Here is a 15457-nt window from a genome sequence, read left to right as displayed (position 1 = left end):
ACAAATGATGATACAAATAACCAGCAACTTGAGTCTTTTAAATATATTTTTTCTCCCATCTTAAATATAAGAAATAATGTATTTTTCTTTCTTGTGTCAAATATAACTTTTTTTAATTTATTTTATGTTATTATTTTTAAAATACTATTTATTTAATTGAGATATTAATTTTAATAATTCTTTTTTATTCTAATAAAAAATAAATTAAAAAAATTTAGTTAAAATTAATGTAATTAAATATGATTAACTAATTTTTCTATTAAGAGTGAGGACAACCGGAGTTGAATTATTAACTATCCGAATAATATAATACTAACTAATAAAGAAATTATTCCTTAACTTAACCTCTACTTTGCAGAGAGATTAAATCTCTAAATTCCAGACATAAGCTACCTTATTTTCATTTTTCGGCAAAAACGTTTACTTTAAACTAAAATATCTGGTGTACCAAAAAAACTAAAATATCTGGACATAATAGTAGAAGTGCATTATGACCACGAGTCCAATTTGAAGAAAAATAAAGTTATTATTAAAACTGAAATATCCAAAAGTCAGAAGATGGCATTGCGAGGATTGAGTGCGGTGGCGGTGACGGCGTCAATACGCCCTCCCGGTCCTCGATTCAGAGTAGACAGCGGCACATCAAGGATTCCCTCTTCCGGATGCAGAATCTCGGTGCGGTGTAAAGCTGTCGGAGAAAGCCGACAAGGTTCCTTGGAGGAAACCGTTGTTTATGAGGGTATTTATGGCCCCTGGACCATTGACGACTCCGATGTTCGAGAGGTGTTGTTTATAATTTCATTTGATTTTGAAAAATGTTTCTTAGACAACCCTTGAGAGAGAAAGGAAGAGATGAGAAATGAGTGATTGATGATGTAGCGTGATAAGAAGAGAGAAAAGATAATTGTTGGTTGAGTGTAAGAAACTTTTGTACGTGGATTCATCATCAATTAGTTAATTATGCTATGCTATGGCAGGTAATTTTGTACAGATCAGGATTGGTAACAGCTGCTGCATCATTTGTGGTCGCTGGTTCTGCTGCCTTTTTTCCCGATACTCTGAAGCAGAATGTTGATTTATTGTATGTCCTTGGGTCTGGTGGGTTGGGTTTATCGTTGCTCTTGATTCACATATATGTGTCTGAGATCAAGCGCGCCCTACAAGCACTATGGGGGCTTGGTGTTGTTGGATCGGCCACAACCTACTTTTGCCTTGCTCAACCAGCTAATAAGAATCTAATACAATATGTTGTTGACAACCCATCAGCTGTCTGGCTTGTCGGTCCTCTTTTTGCTGCCTTGACAGGACTTGTCTTCAAGGAAGGACTCTGCTATGCCAAGCTTGAAGCTGGACTTCTCACCTTTGTTATTCCCATACTTCTTCTTGGCCATCTGGTATTTTAACATTTTCATTTCTTTACTCTTGTATTATTTCTTTTACTCATTCGCTACAGAAAAATTTGCAGACTGGTTTGATGGATGATGGAGTTAAGCTTACTTTACTTGCTTCGTGGATGACTCTTTTTGTGATATTTGCTGGAAGGAAATTCACCCAGCCCATCAAGGTATATTTACTTTTACTTTTCTCTTTTTCTGTTCATACAATTAGTTTATATCTTCATTGATCTTGGGACTCATGCTTAACATCAAACTCAAGGATGACATCGGTGACAAGTCTGTTTTCATGTTCAATTCTCTTCCTGGTGACGAGAGGAAAGCCTTGCTTGAGAAATTAGAACAGCAAAAAATTCAGAATTAAGATGGATTGCTTTAACTGGATGTGGGAAAATTTTGAAAGGACCATCTCACGCTCTGTGAGCAATTATCCCATGTAAAAGGAAATATTTTCAGCCCCTCCCCTAGAAATTAAAGATGATACCACAGTTACTAAACCACTTTCCCATGTCTTCCTTGATCTCTGCAAAAGTTACACTACATGGTCTATACTATACACATATATTTAGGGTCGTTGTCCTGTGCAAATGATAATGCATGCTTGACTCAGAACCTGCAGAATGACAATTTAGTGAAGGTTGGTTTGTGTAGAAGTGTTTCATTTAGTTCGTTTATTAATTAAACAAGTATTATATTATCAGTACATGAACTAAACAAAAAGTCTCTATGATAATTAATAATTATGCATGCTTGCAGTCCCGAACGAATCCAGATATCTATCAAATGGGGGCTAAATATTTTTTCTTTTTTCTTTTATAATTGTTTAAATATTTAACTTCTAATAAATATAATTCTCTGCAAAAAAAATATCTATTAGTTTTACGCAATAGAATTAATACTAGTTTTTTTAATTTTATTTTAAATAGTAATAACAATGACCATTATAACAATAACAATAGACATAATTAGTCTTATACAATCTACACTAATTATAACCAGACAACAAATATAATTAATTTTACACACTTTTATATTATTTAACCTTAACCATTAATATGGGAGCAACATACATGAATAGCTTTTACATAATTTTATTTTAGTCAATTTAAAACTATACATGTATATGCATGAAAACTTTCAGGGAGGAATTGCCTGCATACGTCTCCATCTGTCCCTGCTTGCTGTTAAAAAAAAAAACATGTATGTTTGTTTTTTTTTTTTTTGATAATTCATATTATTAGATAATAAAAAAAATAAGTTTTTGGATCCTATAAAAAAAAGTTTTTTTAAGGAGGGTATTTTGTATTTGTCTTTTAAAGTTTTGTTTTGATTCTTTAAAGATTGTTTGTTTTGTTTTAGTCCATGTTCTCAAGTAAGAGTTTATAAAACAAATTATATACAACTGCTTTGTTACTTAAAATTATGTATTTGTTTCTTAACCATAGGACAAGAGGTAGTATATAGTTCAATCATAGAATAAAAAAGTTTAAAACTTATATTAAGATACATTTTATAATTATATGTAATATCATTTTTTCACTACAAAATAAGTTATATCATTATGAATGTAATACTTAAATTTAGACTTCTCTTGTGTGACTAACATATTACAAGTCACTTACATATTTAAAATATTGCAAATCATTACATGACAATAACCTATTTTGAATTAAAGTATGAATATTTTCCTAGTATTATAATAATTAAAATATTACACATTTAAAATATTTTAAATATGCATGTTTCATCCGACTTTTCAATAATTGAATTTTTTTAGCATTAATTAATTTAATATTAAAAATATAATATATTAATTGCAATAAGAAAGACTTTTCAATTACCTTTTAAACAATAAATGTAGGGTTTTTTTACTAGCAAATTGTAGGTTTTGCTGAAATAGCTTAAAAGCTGGCTAAAACGAAAAAACTAGTCATTGAAAGATGTTAAGCTACCATATTAAATATGATATAGTTATGATATAGTTAGTAGATAATTTTATCCTTTAAATATATGGTCATCAGTTTAATTTGATATCAATAAAAAAACATTTATTGGAAAACTTCAACCCCTTAAATAGACCTTAGTATATTTGGGGATTGATCATTGACTTTCGACCCAAAAATACCCTAATTCACAAAAAAAAAGTTATAAATATTTATTAAAATTATCTATTGAAGTAATTAATAAATATAAAATGAAAAAAATAACTCTATTTATGTGATATTTAATATGAACTTGAATTCTATTTTATTATATTTTGGGAGTTTACAAATTTAGTTTTTAATTAAGTTTAAACTCTTGTAATTTTTTATTTGTGGATAAATTATTTTAATTACATTTTTTATTGATCAATTAATTTTCTCATAGTACTCTACTCCTAATCTTATGCTATATATTAAAACATTTCCAATAAAATTTAAAATAACTAATCATGACATTTTATGCAGACATCATAGTTTTATTATGTTAATCAATGTAATAATTAATATAACAAATGTAATGCAAAAAATATTTAAAAATAATAAAATAAACTAAATCTATGATCCATCAATATCAATATCTCAAAATATAATATTGAAATACTAAATTAAGTATTATAAATATTATAATGATTAAAATAAATAGTCTAACATAAAAATATTAAAATAAAAAACATATTATGTATCATTATCATTTATTAATATCTTATGCACAAATGAGTAAAAATAAGAAAATCCTATATCGAGTATCAAAAAGGTAAAAACAATAAAATCTTAGCTTATAAGCGAAGGAAAAAAAAAACCTACCTTATGTAGAAAGGAGTAAAAAGGAAACTGATTGTTATGTTAAGGACAAAAAGGAAATAATAATAAAAAGTTAGAAGGTATTATTTTAAAAAAACACTTGATTATAAATAATATAATGACTAAAATAAAATAGTGTAATATAAAATATCCAAATAATAATAAAAAAAATATATTATGTATCATTATTATTTATTAACATCTGATGCAACAAAGGAGCAAAAATAAGAAAACCCTACACTGCGTATAAAAGGTAAAAATAACAAAATTCTGTCTTATGAGTGGAAGAGAAACAAAACAAATCAACAATAAAAAGTAAAAGAAACTTACAATGTTAAGGACAAAAGGGAAATAAACAAAAAAGAGTCAAAAGCCGTTATTTTTTACAAAACACTAATTGAAATTGAAATGACATGTGAAGCATAGGTATAAAATCTGAAAAATACAATAAATAATTTTTGAAAATAAAATACACTAATTGCAACAATGAAGACATTTCAATTATCCTAAACAAGAAAACTTAGATAAAAAAAAATCGATCAATATATTATTTCATTTTAAACAATTAAGTTTTTTTTACAATTAAAAATAAAAATAGTGAAAATTAAAATGTTTCACTTATTTATTTTGGTTTCTTTATTAAAATTTATAAATATAATAAATAATAATAAATGAATTCATGAATTCAAATAAAAAAAATTTAAAATTGAAGTGGACATTGAATCAATCAAGAAAATGATTCAATGTTTAATGATTTAATTGTAATATTCATTCACCAATTGAGTATATAATTTTATTTTATTTTTAAAAAAAAAAAGGAAAGAAAAAGTTGTTGGAGTGGTAATGTAGAGTAGGTGAGGGAACCTAAATATCCCTAGTTTCGTTTCCCACTGATATAAAGTTGGTCGAAATGCAAGTGGGGATCTGAGAGGAGAGGTGCGGCGATGGCTTTTGCAGTTACGCCCAAGATAATAACGGTGTCATTCGATAAGCAAAACCAAAGGAGGAGTTTCGAAGGATTGTTTGGGAAAAGGTATCGGGTGAGGGTGAAGCGAAGTCAAGATCATTCAGTGAAGTGTGGTATTGAGCGAAGCAGCAGCGATGGAAAGAAAGGGGGCGGAGGAGGAGGCGTGTCAAATTCGAACTACGTGGTGCCGCTGGACAACATGGCGAACTCATCCTGCATAACACGTCCTTTAGCCGAGATACTCAGGGACCTCAATAAAAGAATCCCGGATACTATCGTCAAACATGATCGCTTCATCCCCTGGTATCATGCCAACAGGATGCTCAGCTTCTACGCCCCAGGTTGGTGTGGCGAGATACGTGATGTCATTTTCTCCGACAATGGCTCCGTAACTGTCGTATACCGTCTTACTGTACGGGGATCTGATGGAGAGGTCAGCCAGCCTTTTCCTTTCTTACTTTTCTTCTAGTATTTCAAATTTCTATCACCCTTTAATTGTCACTTCTTGATTCTTCGATTTCTAACTTGTTGGATACCATTAAGAATAATTTCTCATTCTTCGTTTAGCTCTCTTTCTGTCTCTGTCTCTGTAAATTGCCAAATTGCCTTGTTTCACTACTAGCATGTCTATTTAGATTTTCCCCTTTTCTTGTGGAAAACCCCAAACCCTATATCTCTCCATAACTTTTCTTTCAAAACTGTGTCCAATCCTTTTTGTGGTGTATAGACATTGATGATATTCATAGTCTCTTATGCAATTATTAGTTTTAAAGATAAAATCTTGTCCCCAATCCTTTTTACAACCTCACACTTGTCTTCCACTTTTTGTCCACAATAATTTCTCACATCATTCTTTCATCTATTTTAAATCCTAAATGTTTAGCTCTGTATCTTTTTCCTCCGATTCATCTTTTGAAGCCTCACTATGTTAATCCTTCTTTGGATCATAGACCACAGTGTCCACTACCTCCAAGACCAGCTTCTTCACCCACCTATGAAGCACGGACCCCTCTCTTGGTGTTGCCGTGTCGGATACCTATCCTATGATACCTATCCTATCCAACACCGGCACACCCCCGAACACTTGTTCGACACTTGTTTGACACTTCTTATTAGGTGTTTGGCTCAAATATTACTTTTTGTTGGCTTAAACACTTAAGCCGTCACATTTACACAACTAATATACTCGTAAAAACATAGAAAGTTGGTTTTAAAAGATGAATATACCATCAATTTAGATTATTTTGTTATATGTTATTCCTATTTCATTTAACTATAATCTCTTTGTTTGTGTGTGTATGTGGTGTTCCCATGTCGTATATTTTAGACATTATAACTGTGTTGAAAGGTCTGTGCTTCATAGTCGCCCACATCTATTTAGTATTTAGACAAATGTGAGGAGGACGCATGCTCATATAACACTACATTTAGGTGCTAAGTGGCTCTAGCTCATTTAATACTATACTCAAGCCATACAACATGCGATCTAGCATTAGCACATATAATCCGTTGTGAGTGATTTATGTTTGGGGTTTTGGCAAATTTTACATTGCTTGTCGAGGCCTAACACAACCTTCTCTTTTACCTAGATTTGGGATTGACTGTGAGACCATTGGTGGAGTTTCAAGATCATGAAATACAAATTTACTAAAATACCTTCCCAATATGAACTATAGAATAGCTTCTTAATCCTAAATGTTCAAATTTGAAATATTATAATCACTCCTGTAATAAGAAGCAAGGAAAATTGAGATAATTTATTGGTAAGCTTATGCTTCTTTGACGAGGGCCGTCTTACTTCCTATAGGTCAAAGTGAGAGTTTTCTTATTCCATTAACTGCACAATTAGTAACATTCGAAGTGTCTAAACACCATATTTTCTCCCTTGATGACAGGCATATCGTGAGTCAACTGGGACGATATCACCCAGTGATGGCTCCATTGGCGATCCAGTTTCTGCTGCTGAGGAAATTGCTTTCTGCAAATCTTGTGCCCGGTTTGGTCTTGGCCTGTATTTGTATCATGAAGATCAAATGTCTAATTTTTAAGCTTCTAAATTTTTGTTTTGGTTGGATGTGATATTGTATTGTTTCTTCTCGTTGATGTGAATAGAAGTAGACAATAGGTGGCTGTTAGGTACTTTTCATAAAGCACTGTCAAGTATGGTGGAAAACTTGAAGCCATATCTTTGTTTTTATGAGTATCCGATGCTTATGTGTATTCAAGTTTCTTTTATTGCTCAGGTACATTTAAGTTTTGTTTTATGGTGGCCTAAAGCCTTCAATTAATAAATGAACAATTATTATTATTATTATTATTATTATTATTATTATTATTATTATTATTATTATTATTTGTGTCTATGGAATGTTGTTTTTTTTTTCGAAAGGGGGGTTGGACAATGAGATGTTTTCTCAATCTTTTTGCATAGGGAAGCAAATTTTGGTGATTTTTAGTTGTTAGAAAATGAATCATGATAAAATAATAATAAAATCAACATCATGTTATCATTTGATGTCCAAAATAAATAGAAATAACTAAAACATTGGACGGAAAAAGTTTGAGGATGTTGACTAACTGATCATTGAAAAATTCAGGAACAAAAAATATAATTTACACTAAAAGAAATCTCTAATTAAATATGTTTTCCAAAAATAATTATGTGATAATTTTGCAAATATATAAGAAATAAAATTATACACATTTTGGTTTGGATAAAATTGAATTAGTTTTCAAAATCAAAACCCGAAATATGATCAGTAAAAAATGGTTTTTTTTTTATTTGCTCGATTTTCAGTTTGGTCAGATGCACTATCAACTAACAGAAACCTAAAGAAAATCTTGAACAAGTACAAAATTATACGGCTTAAGTCTATGGTCATGTCATATCTAAGTTAATGAATCCATTAGAGAATTAAAACCATTTTTCATAAGCGAAGTTAGTCATCAACAAAGTTAAAAAAAAAAAAAAAAGTAGATAGTTCCCCCATTGACAACCTTGCCAATTGTTATGAACTTGGCTTTCACATATTTAATTCAAATTACAACTTTTCTCACATCCAATCTAAAGTCAATAAAAAAAAAAATTGTTTTTAAAATTAAGTGAAGTTTATACTTTTTCAGAGTTCTTTGTCAACTATTTTGATTAGCATATACCTAATTTAAAAATCAACTACAACAATACCTAGTTTCCTATCTTAATTGTGAAGTTTGTACTTAAAGAGTTCCATTTTACCAACTGTTTTGATTATCATTTTATAAAGAGGTTGAGCTTTCAAGAAACTATGCTCTCTTAGATGAAGTTGATTTTTAAATTAGTATTTTTTTTCTAAAAAAAGTCAACCAAGTTCATCTATGAATATAATTTTTAATTTTACCTTTTTTAAATTTTGACTCTTTTTTTAATGGTTTACTTTCCTTCCAATCCATTGGAGGACCAGGAAGGAAATAAGCTTTCAACGATAAATGTAATTATGAGTGTTCATAAGTCAATTCAGATCGACTTTGACCAAACCTATTATTCGAAGTGATTAGAATAGTTTAAGTTGGGTTGAATTTATATATATTTTTCTTCTAAATACAACTCAAACCAACTTAGTCACTAACAAGTTGGTTTAGGTCAAGTCATTTGGGTACAAACAATTAAAATTATTTTAAATTTCCTAAAAAAATTAATTTTCCTTATCATTTTGATAAACACATGTTAAATGGTTGTGAAATAAAATTGAGACAAAAAAGTTATCTCATTTAATATAAGCACAATAAATTTGGTTGATGGATCACACGTGTTCATAAACATGTGTTACATCTCTTTCTTTTTATATAAATAATAAATTAAAATAAAAATTTTGTCATCAATGAGTTGGATTAGATTTGCGGGTTCAACAATAAGACATGTTGCCTAACTTGAAGAGCATATTTGATCAAGTTGGGTTGAATTCTATTTGAACCCAAAAGAATTGAACCAAAATATTTAGGTCGGATTAGGTTACTTCAAGTTCAAAGGATTACTCTTTCCCATAAGCATCCTTAATCACAATTTCAAGTCATTGTTGATTAAAAGAATGATTTGCTCAAATATAAATATCATATTTTAATTTTTTTTAGATTGTGCTTTGCTTCTGTTTATGGCTTTATTTGCCAAGAGCCAATGATCCATCTCATTTTCTTCTTAGATTTTTCTTTTTTTAATTAAATTATGATCTTGCTTTTATTCATAGTAGTCTCAAATAATATTTTGAAAACAATTTCAAAGAATTATTTATTTGGAAAGGTGAAATGTCCAAAAATTATTACTCTCAAAGGAATAACACGGCAATTTTTTTATAGGTTAATCAAATGAATTATTATTGATCTTTTGCTTCAATATAGGTTCTCATTTCCTTGACATGGGATGTGCCCACCTTTCTTATGCATCTGCCAGCCTCTTTCAAAAAAAGAAAAAGAATTATTATTACTCTGTTTTAAATAAATTTTCCTGTCAAACAATCGAATTGAATACAATTGCATTTTAGTTATGCTAAAGTTTATTGCTAACAGCTAAGATTACCATGAAAAAATTACAAAGAATCTTGGATTCTCGTATTTTAGCTAAAAAAAAAAAAAACCTAAATTAGTTGGAACAAGCATTTTTGTCCTTGCAGCATTTTCAGAAAGCGTCGGTCCTCATAACCTTGACCTCCTAGTTCTAGCAAATAATGTACACTCTCCAACTCCAATATGCTTGTGTACACTCTGTAAATGAAAATAAATAAAAGAAAACTAAGTGCATAAAAGGCTGATGTAGAAAAGATTTTGGTACCCGGTTCATTATGTTTGGTTGCAGCCACTGCAAGAAATGGCCACAAGACAAATTCTAAACAAAACAGAACCTAGTAAATGGCCAAAACGGCCTTTCAGACTTGTCCTACACCAGCTTTATGAAAGATGAGCTCCCAAAAAGCTCCACCTGGGGCACAGCTGAGATACAGAAGACGCGTATGGGAATTGTACAATCGAGACTAAGCGTTAGAACCATCAAAACTGCCCTGCGCACTTTGTCGTCTTTTTTCTCTCCAATTCTCTCCCCATATCTTGGCTTCAGCCACGGCACGTTCTCTATCAAGATCCCTGTTGTTTAACATCCTTGCAGTTTCACGTGGGGAGTCATCTTTCTCAGATCCTTCCAAATCCCATCTGCGTCCAGATCCTCCACCTACATCATTTTTCAATATTCTTCCACCTTTATCATCCCTGTTCTTTTTATCATCACCAGCTCCCCTATGGTCATATGCCTGGTTGGCCAGAAAAGAAAGGGCTGTCACCACATCCCCAATGAGTGGACGTGCTGCAGCCTGTTCTTGAATGCACATTGATGCCACAGCTAGAGCTTGGTAAAGACCCCGCATGGGATACCGTCCCTGCAGCTGTGGATCTGCTAACTTTGGAAACTTCCTGCGGTCACTGAACAGTGGACGTGCCTGCTCAAACAAATAAAACTACCATTACCACCCCCCATAGTTATGTATGCATAAGTTAATGCATGCCAAACTAATAAAGACAAGCAAAGATTAGAGGGCTACCCATGTGACAAGGTTTTGTTCTCCATGGGGTCGAGTGCTGTCAATGGCTTTACGGCCAGTAATCAGCTCCAAGAAGACTACCCCAAAACTATATACATCAGACTTCACAGTCAGCTGTCCAGTCATAGCATATTCTGGGGCACAGTAACCATAAGTTCCCATGACACGGGTTGAAACGTGTGATTTGTCACCAACTGGACCAAGCTTTGCAAGACCAAAGTCTGAAAGCTTTGGATGATAACCTTCATCAAGTAATATATTAGATGATTTGAAGTCTCTATAAATGACAGGAGGGTTTGCTTTGTCGTGAAGGTATTCCAATCCTTTTGCTGCCCCAGCAGCTATTTTCATCCTGGTGTTCCAATCTAATGGTTCCTTGTCCGGGGGAAGATCTGCACTCCAGTTCATAAATAATGATTAAACATTAGTTATTATCAGCATAACTGCATTATGTTTAAGGTAATAATGTATTTCCACTCTACCCAAAGTTTAGAGATGCTAGTCAATCATAAGAAGACAGATACGATAACAAGGAAAAATTTTCCAGCAGAAAATAGCATGGTCTGTATGTATTGCATTCCTTTTCCAAAACTTGCATTAACATGGAAAGCTAATCCAAACACTAAGTTGATTAGGTTTTATTACAAAAAGCTTTTAGATTTAAACAGCCACTATATAGCATGTATATGCATCATGAATGAAAAATAAACTTCACAGGGTGACAACTTTATTCTTTTCTGTGTGTCTCTCTTGAAGGAGCCAAAGCAGCAGCACCTTGAATGGGTGGAAGAGGCTTTGCTCCACCCTTCTGGATAAATTCATGGTGTGGATGTTTCACCAGTCATGACTCATTAGACACAAAATCTTCTATTCTATAATATCTCTTATAGCAATTTGAAGACCATAATGAATATACAATGGTTACCTCTCCTTTATATTATTTTCTTTCAACCTAGAAATCCAGTTAATGCGTAGGTTCCAGATCCTACATTGTCGATGTGTTGTTACACCCACTGTACATTACACGTAAAAGAGGGCAAAACCCGAAAAGAATGGACACAGCAGCTAATAAATAGGAAGAAGCCGATAGGTTCTGTTATTTTGACATGCTTAAACAAGGTTATCAAATCGTGAATCACTGAGCTAATTTTTTAAATGCGAATCATAATTTGTATTGAATTGTAAGATTTAGAGACAATGAAAAATTACTTCAATATATCATATAGATTATATATAGTGTTCTTATAAAGCAAAATTATTAGTTATATCTGAATTTGTGAAGCCTTTATAAAAGAATGGAAGCAGACCAATTAAATAGCTAATTAGATTGCATGCATTGAATGAGTGAGTGACTTAAATAATAGTATCTTTTAGGATTTCCTATTCTAGGATTATCTACTTATCTTATTTGCTTATTTTAGATAAGACTTAGGTTGCCTCTTCTATAAAAAAGAGAGGAATTCCACTATTGAACAACAAGAACAATTTGGGAATTTGAAATATTGGAGATTTGTTGATCTCTCGAAACACCAATGGCATGGTAGAATCCCTGCAGGTTCTACCTAACTGGTATCAGAGCCTTCCACCATGTCTCTCAGCTACAAACAAGCAGTGAGGTAGTGATGCCAACACTGCAGTGTTTGCCGGGGAATAGTTAAAGGGCTAATCACAGCCAGCCTACATGGACATTGGGGCTGCATATTATGGTGGGATGTTAGGGTCCAATTGCAAGGTATGGGACTTGAGTCTCACATTCGAAGTATGGGATTAAGCTTTGGGTTCTCCAACTACAACAACTAGCTTTTGTGGTATGATTCTCCCAAGGTTCTTATCATGTGTCTCCTTTCAAATTTTATTCACATTCACATCCTCTGTACATCTCTTGTAAAACTAATTGGAAATTAAGAAGGCTAAAACAATTAATGTAGTATCTTCACTGCCAAAATTCCTATAATGGCTTCCAGGCCAAATTTAGACTCTGAAAAAAATATTAATCAGAGCGGTCAGGCCCTGCTCAAATATAATTATTCGAATTAAAATATGAATTTATCTCATAATTTTAACAAGTTTAGCACCCTAGGTTTAACTCATAGCTTGAAAAATATCTTTCTCTTCACATTTTAAAGTTTTAACATAAATTTTGTTTTTATTTTTAGATGGAATCATGGAAGAATCATTAGGCCCTCCTACTTCTCTTCAGACTGAACTGATATTTAGTTTTCTCTATCAAAAAGCCTGGCTCCATAAGCACAAGAAATAAAGTAAATTTTAATTTTACACAGACCTCCTACTTCACTAGATAAAAATCAGATGGAAAAAATCAAGGCACGGAGAGAGAGAGAGAGAGAGAGAGAGAGAGAGAGAGAGAGAGAGTAACAGAATATGAAACAACAAAAGCTACCAAGTTATATTAAGACTTAAAAGTAAAATTCAATTTTATTTTTATAGCAGCCTCTTAAACTGCTGCATCATTTTCCATTAATAAGCACAGATTAATGAGAAAAAACACAAGAAATGATCTCAATCAGTGCTGCAGATGATTTATTGAGCAAGCTGCTTGCTCAAATCAAGATCGGACCACCCAGTTGTCCAGAATTGTATAGCTTCCTTGTGACAGAAGAAACTTTCACAACAGTGAAATGGCAAAATCAAGAATTCTTAACGGCTATAATCATATACTGTATAGAGGCAAAACATGGAAAATAATAACCAGAAGCACATTTTTTTTTATCAGCAACCAGAAGCACATAACTTGATAAACATAGCTGCATAAGTGTTTGGTATTCCCGTTAAAGGGCAAAACCCTATAGACAATTCTTTATCACCATAATAAACTCAAGACAAAATATTGTGGAATAGTTAAAATCACCAAAAGGTAAAATTTCTTTTTAAGTAGATATGCAAGAAAAATAAACAACATAGACTGTCGAGAACAAAGGCAGAAAAACTTATCCAAGGTTACACCTTGCAAGAACAGACCACTCATTGACGAGAAATGAGATTCTAAAATAGAAAGACTAATATGTCCGAGAATACTACAGGATTTAATTTCAAAGAAGTTAATTATAAGTATATATGGTGATAATTTAAAGTATAGGATAATTTAAAATGAGATGTTAGATTGTGTAAAATGGAAGCATAAGAGAAAGTGTTTGGTAAAGCATAAGTTAATATAATCGCTGAAGGAAGAGAGTTAAACTAAGAGGCATACATACCATGAAGGTGGTCCTCCAAAGATCCAAAAGGCATAAATTCATAAACTAAGAGGCGTTGGTCCCCATCGGCACAGTATCCAATGAGATTGACAAGATTAGGGTGGTGTAGAAGACTGAGCATGAGAACCTCGACGAGGAATTCCCGATTACCCTGAAGACCGTTTCTGTCTAACTGTTTAACAGCCACAACCTGACCGGTGGTTTCCAGGCGGCCCTTGTAGACCCTTCCAAAACCACCTTCACCCAAAAAGGATTGGGGCCTGAAGTTTTTCGTTGCGGCTGCAAGCTCACGGAAACTGAATGTTTGAGCCGCAATTTGAACAGCAGTGGACTCTCCATTACCATTACTTGTTGTTGAGCGTAGCTTGTCTGCTCCTACTGCTGCAAACAAACAACAACTTAGAATCATGCGGGATCTGATTTCAATATCATGCCATCAGATCAGATCAATAATTTAATTAAAAATAACTAACCAGAGGCAGAGGCAGAGGCAGAGGCAGAGGGCGGCAATCTGGATATACGAGAAGGAACAGGGGGCTTAAGATCATGTTCATGTTCATGTTCATGCTGGTGGTTTTCCTGCTGAGGATTGGGATTCAGCTTCTCGTCCTCCCGCGAATCGAAGCACGAAAAACAACCCATTCCACTTTCCTCCTTGATCTACGAAATCAATCAAAGCCTCATCTTCCAATCCTAAAACAGATTCTTGAATTTCTTCTTGGTTTGGTGGGATGGCAGAAAATCTATTATAAAGAGAGGTCGCTAATTGCCATGGTTTTGCGCGTACAACAGAATACTACTGTACAGGTTAAGTTTAGTGTTCCCACTTGAGCGAGCTTTCACACACTTGGACCTGACCTGCGACTGGGACTTGGAGCGGACAGCATTTCCGGAACAACCAGGGGGTTTCGGAGTGGATCCCAATCTATATTTTTATTTTCATTTTCATTTTCTATACTACTACTTTCTGTTTTTTTTTTACACCTAAATACTACAGTATATCATAAATATTTATTTTATAATAATAATTTTTTAAAACTAGTCTATGTAATATTTCAATAGATTTAATTTATTTTGTTGATTTTTACAGACATTAATCAATTATATATTGTGGTTTTTGGTTTGTGAAAAACGGATTAAAATCATTATTGATTGAATGATACTTTGAGTCTATTAATAGTGTTATTTAATCATGGGCTTTGTACATGTAATGTGTAGATTATAGTGTAGTTCCTAACAACTAGGCATGTAAAGGAAAGTCCTTCAAGTAAAAAATATGGTTTTAGTTTTTTTTAAAAAATTTTATAAAAAATTGTTATTTTTGCCCCTTCTTACAAATAGTTTTCATAGAGAAGAATGAAAATCATTATTTTTATAAAAGTTTGGGATCAAATTAACCAACATTAAATTTGAGAGACTAAAACATAATTTTACCAAAAGTGTAATAATTGAAAACATAATTTACATTAGAGTTAATATATTTTATAAATACTTGTTCTACGACTTATCCCATTAATAATTGAGTTTCAAGAGAATG

General features: G+C 32.2%; 3 protein-coding genes across 4 annotated transcripts; 2 read left to right on the top strand and 1 right to left on the bottom strand.

Annotated features, from left to right (window-relative positions):
* The first annotated feature begins 503 nt into the window (after positions 1–503).
* On the top strand, positions 504–2154 carry LOC114403662. The gene is made up of 4 exons (XM_028366765.1): positions 504–783; positions 978–1394; positions 1466–1564; positions 1657–2154. Exons 1-4 carry the CDS (start codon positions 559–561, stop codon positions 1756–1758), a joined length of 843 nt encoding a protein of 280 aa, XP_028222566.1. The 5' UTR covers positions 504–558; the 3' UTR covers positions 1759–2154.
* A 2892-nt stretch (positions 2155–5046) lies between these two features.
* Positions 5047–7464, top strand: LOC114403663 (DNA repair RAD52-like protein 2, chloroplastic). The gene is made up of 2 exons (XM_028366766.1): positions 5047–5577; positions 7040–7464. The coding sequence occupies exons 1-2, from the start codon at positions 5122–5124 to the stop codon at positions 7190–7192; spliced, it is 609 nt and encodes a 202-aa protein (XP_028222567.1). The 5' UTR covers positions 5047–5121; the 3' UTR covers positions 7193–7464.
* A 2259-nt stretch (positions 7465–9723) lies between these two features.
* LOC114403661 (serine/threonine-protein kinase PBS1-like) lies at positions 9724–14854 on the bottom strand. Of its 2 annotated transcripts, none has more exons than XM_028366763.1 (4): positions 14394–14854; positions 13921–14298; positions 10706–11097; positions 9724–10603 (listed from the first exon to the last, which is right to left on the bottom strand). In XM_028366763.1, the coding sequence occupies exons 1-4, from the start codon at positions 14560–14562 to the stop codon at positions 10145–10147; spliced, it is 1398 nt and encodes a 465-aa protein (XP_028222564.1). In that variant the 5' UTR covers positions 14563–14854; the 3' UTR covers positions 9724–10144. The 2 variants fall into 2 exon arrangements, with proteins under 2 accessions (XP_028222564.1, XP_028222563.1); XM_028366762.1 differs by having other exon boundaries at positions 13921–14301; positions 14394–14853.
* Positions 14855–15457: the final 603 nt, after the last annotated feature.

This window comes from Glycine soja, chromosome 20 (genome assembly GCF_004193775.1).
Source record: "Glycine soja cultivar W05 chromosome 20, ASM419377v2, whole genome shotgun sequence".
NCBI classification, from domain to species: domain Eukaryota; kingdom Viridiplantae; phylum Streptophyta; class Magnoliopsida; order Fabales; family Fabaceae; genus Glycine; species Glycine soja.
Note: the sequence above shows the minus strand (reverse complement) of the source record. Positions and strands in the feature narration are given on the sequence as shown.

Coding starts and splice junctions, on each gene's coding strand:
- LOC114403662 (XM_028366765.1), top strand. CDS start 559: ATGGCATTGCGAGGATTGAGTGCGGTGGCGGTGACGGCGTCAATACGC. Junction 784..977: donor ACGACTCCGATGTTCGAGAG/GTGTTGTTTATA, acceptor ATGCTATGGCAG/GTAATTTTGTACAGATCAGG. Junction 1,565..1,656: donor AATTCACCCAGCCCATCAAG/GTATATTTACTT, acceptor ATCAAACTCAAG/GATGACATCGGTGACAAGTC.
- LOC114403663 (XM_028366766.1), top strand. CDS start 5,122: ATGGCTTTTGCAGTTACGCCCAAGATAATAACGGTGTCATTCGATAAG. Junction 5,578..7,039: donor TACGGGGATCTGATGGAGAG/GTCAGCCAGCCT, acceptor CCTTGATGACAG/GCATATCGTGAGTCAACTGG.
- LOC114403661 (XM_028366762.1), bottom strand. CDS start 14,562: ATGGGTTGTTTTTCGTGCTTCGATTCGCGGGAGGACGAGAAGCTGAAT. Junction 14,302..14,393: donor TGCCTCTGCCTCTGCCTCTG/GTTAGTTATTTT, acceptor GTTTGTTTGCAG/CAGTAGGAGCAGACAAGCTA. Junction 11,098..13,920: donor TTTGGAGGACCACCTTCATG/GTATGTATGCCT, acceptor ACTGGAGTGCAG/ATCTTCCCCCGGACAAGGAA.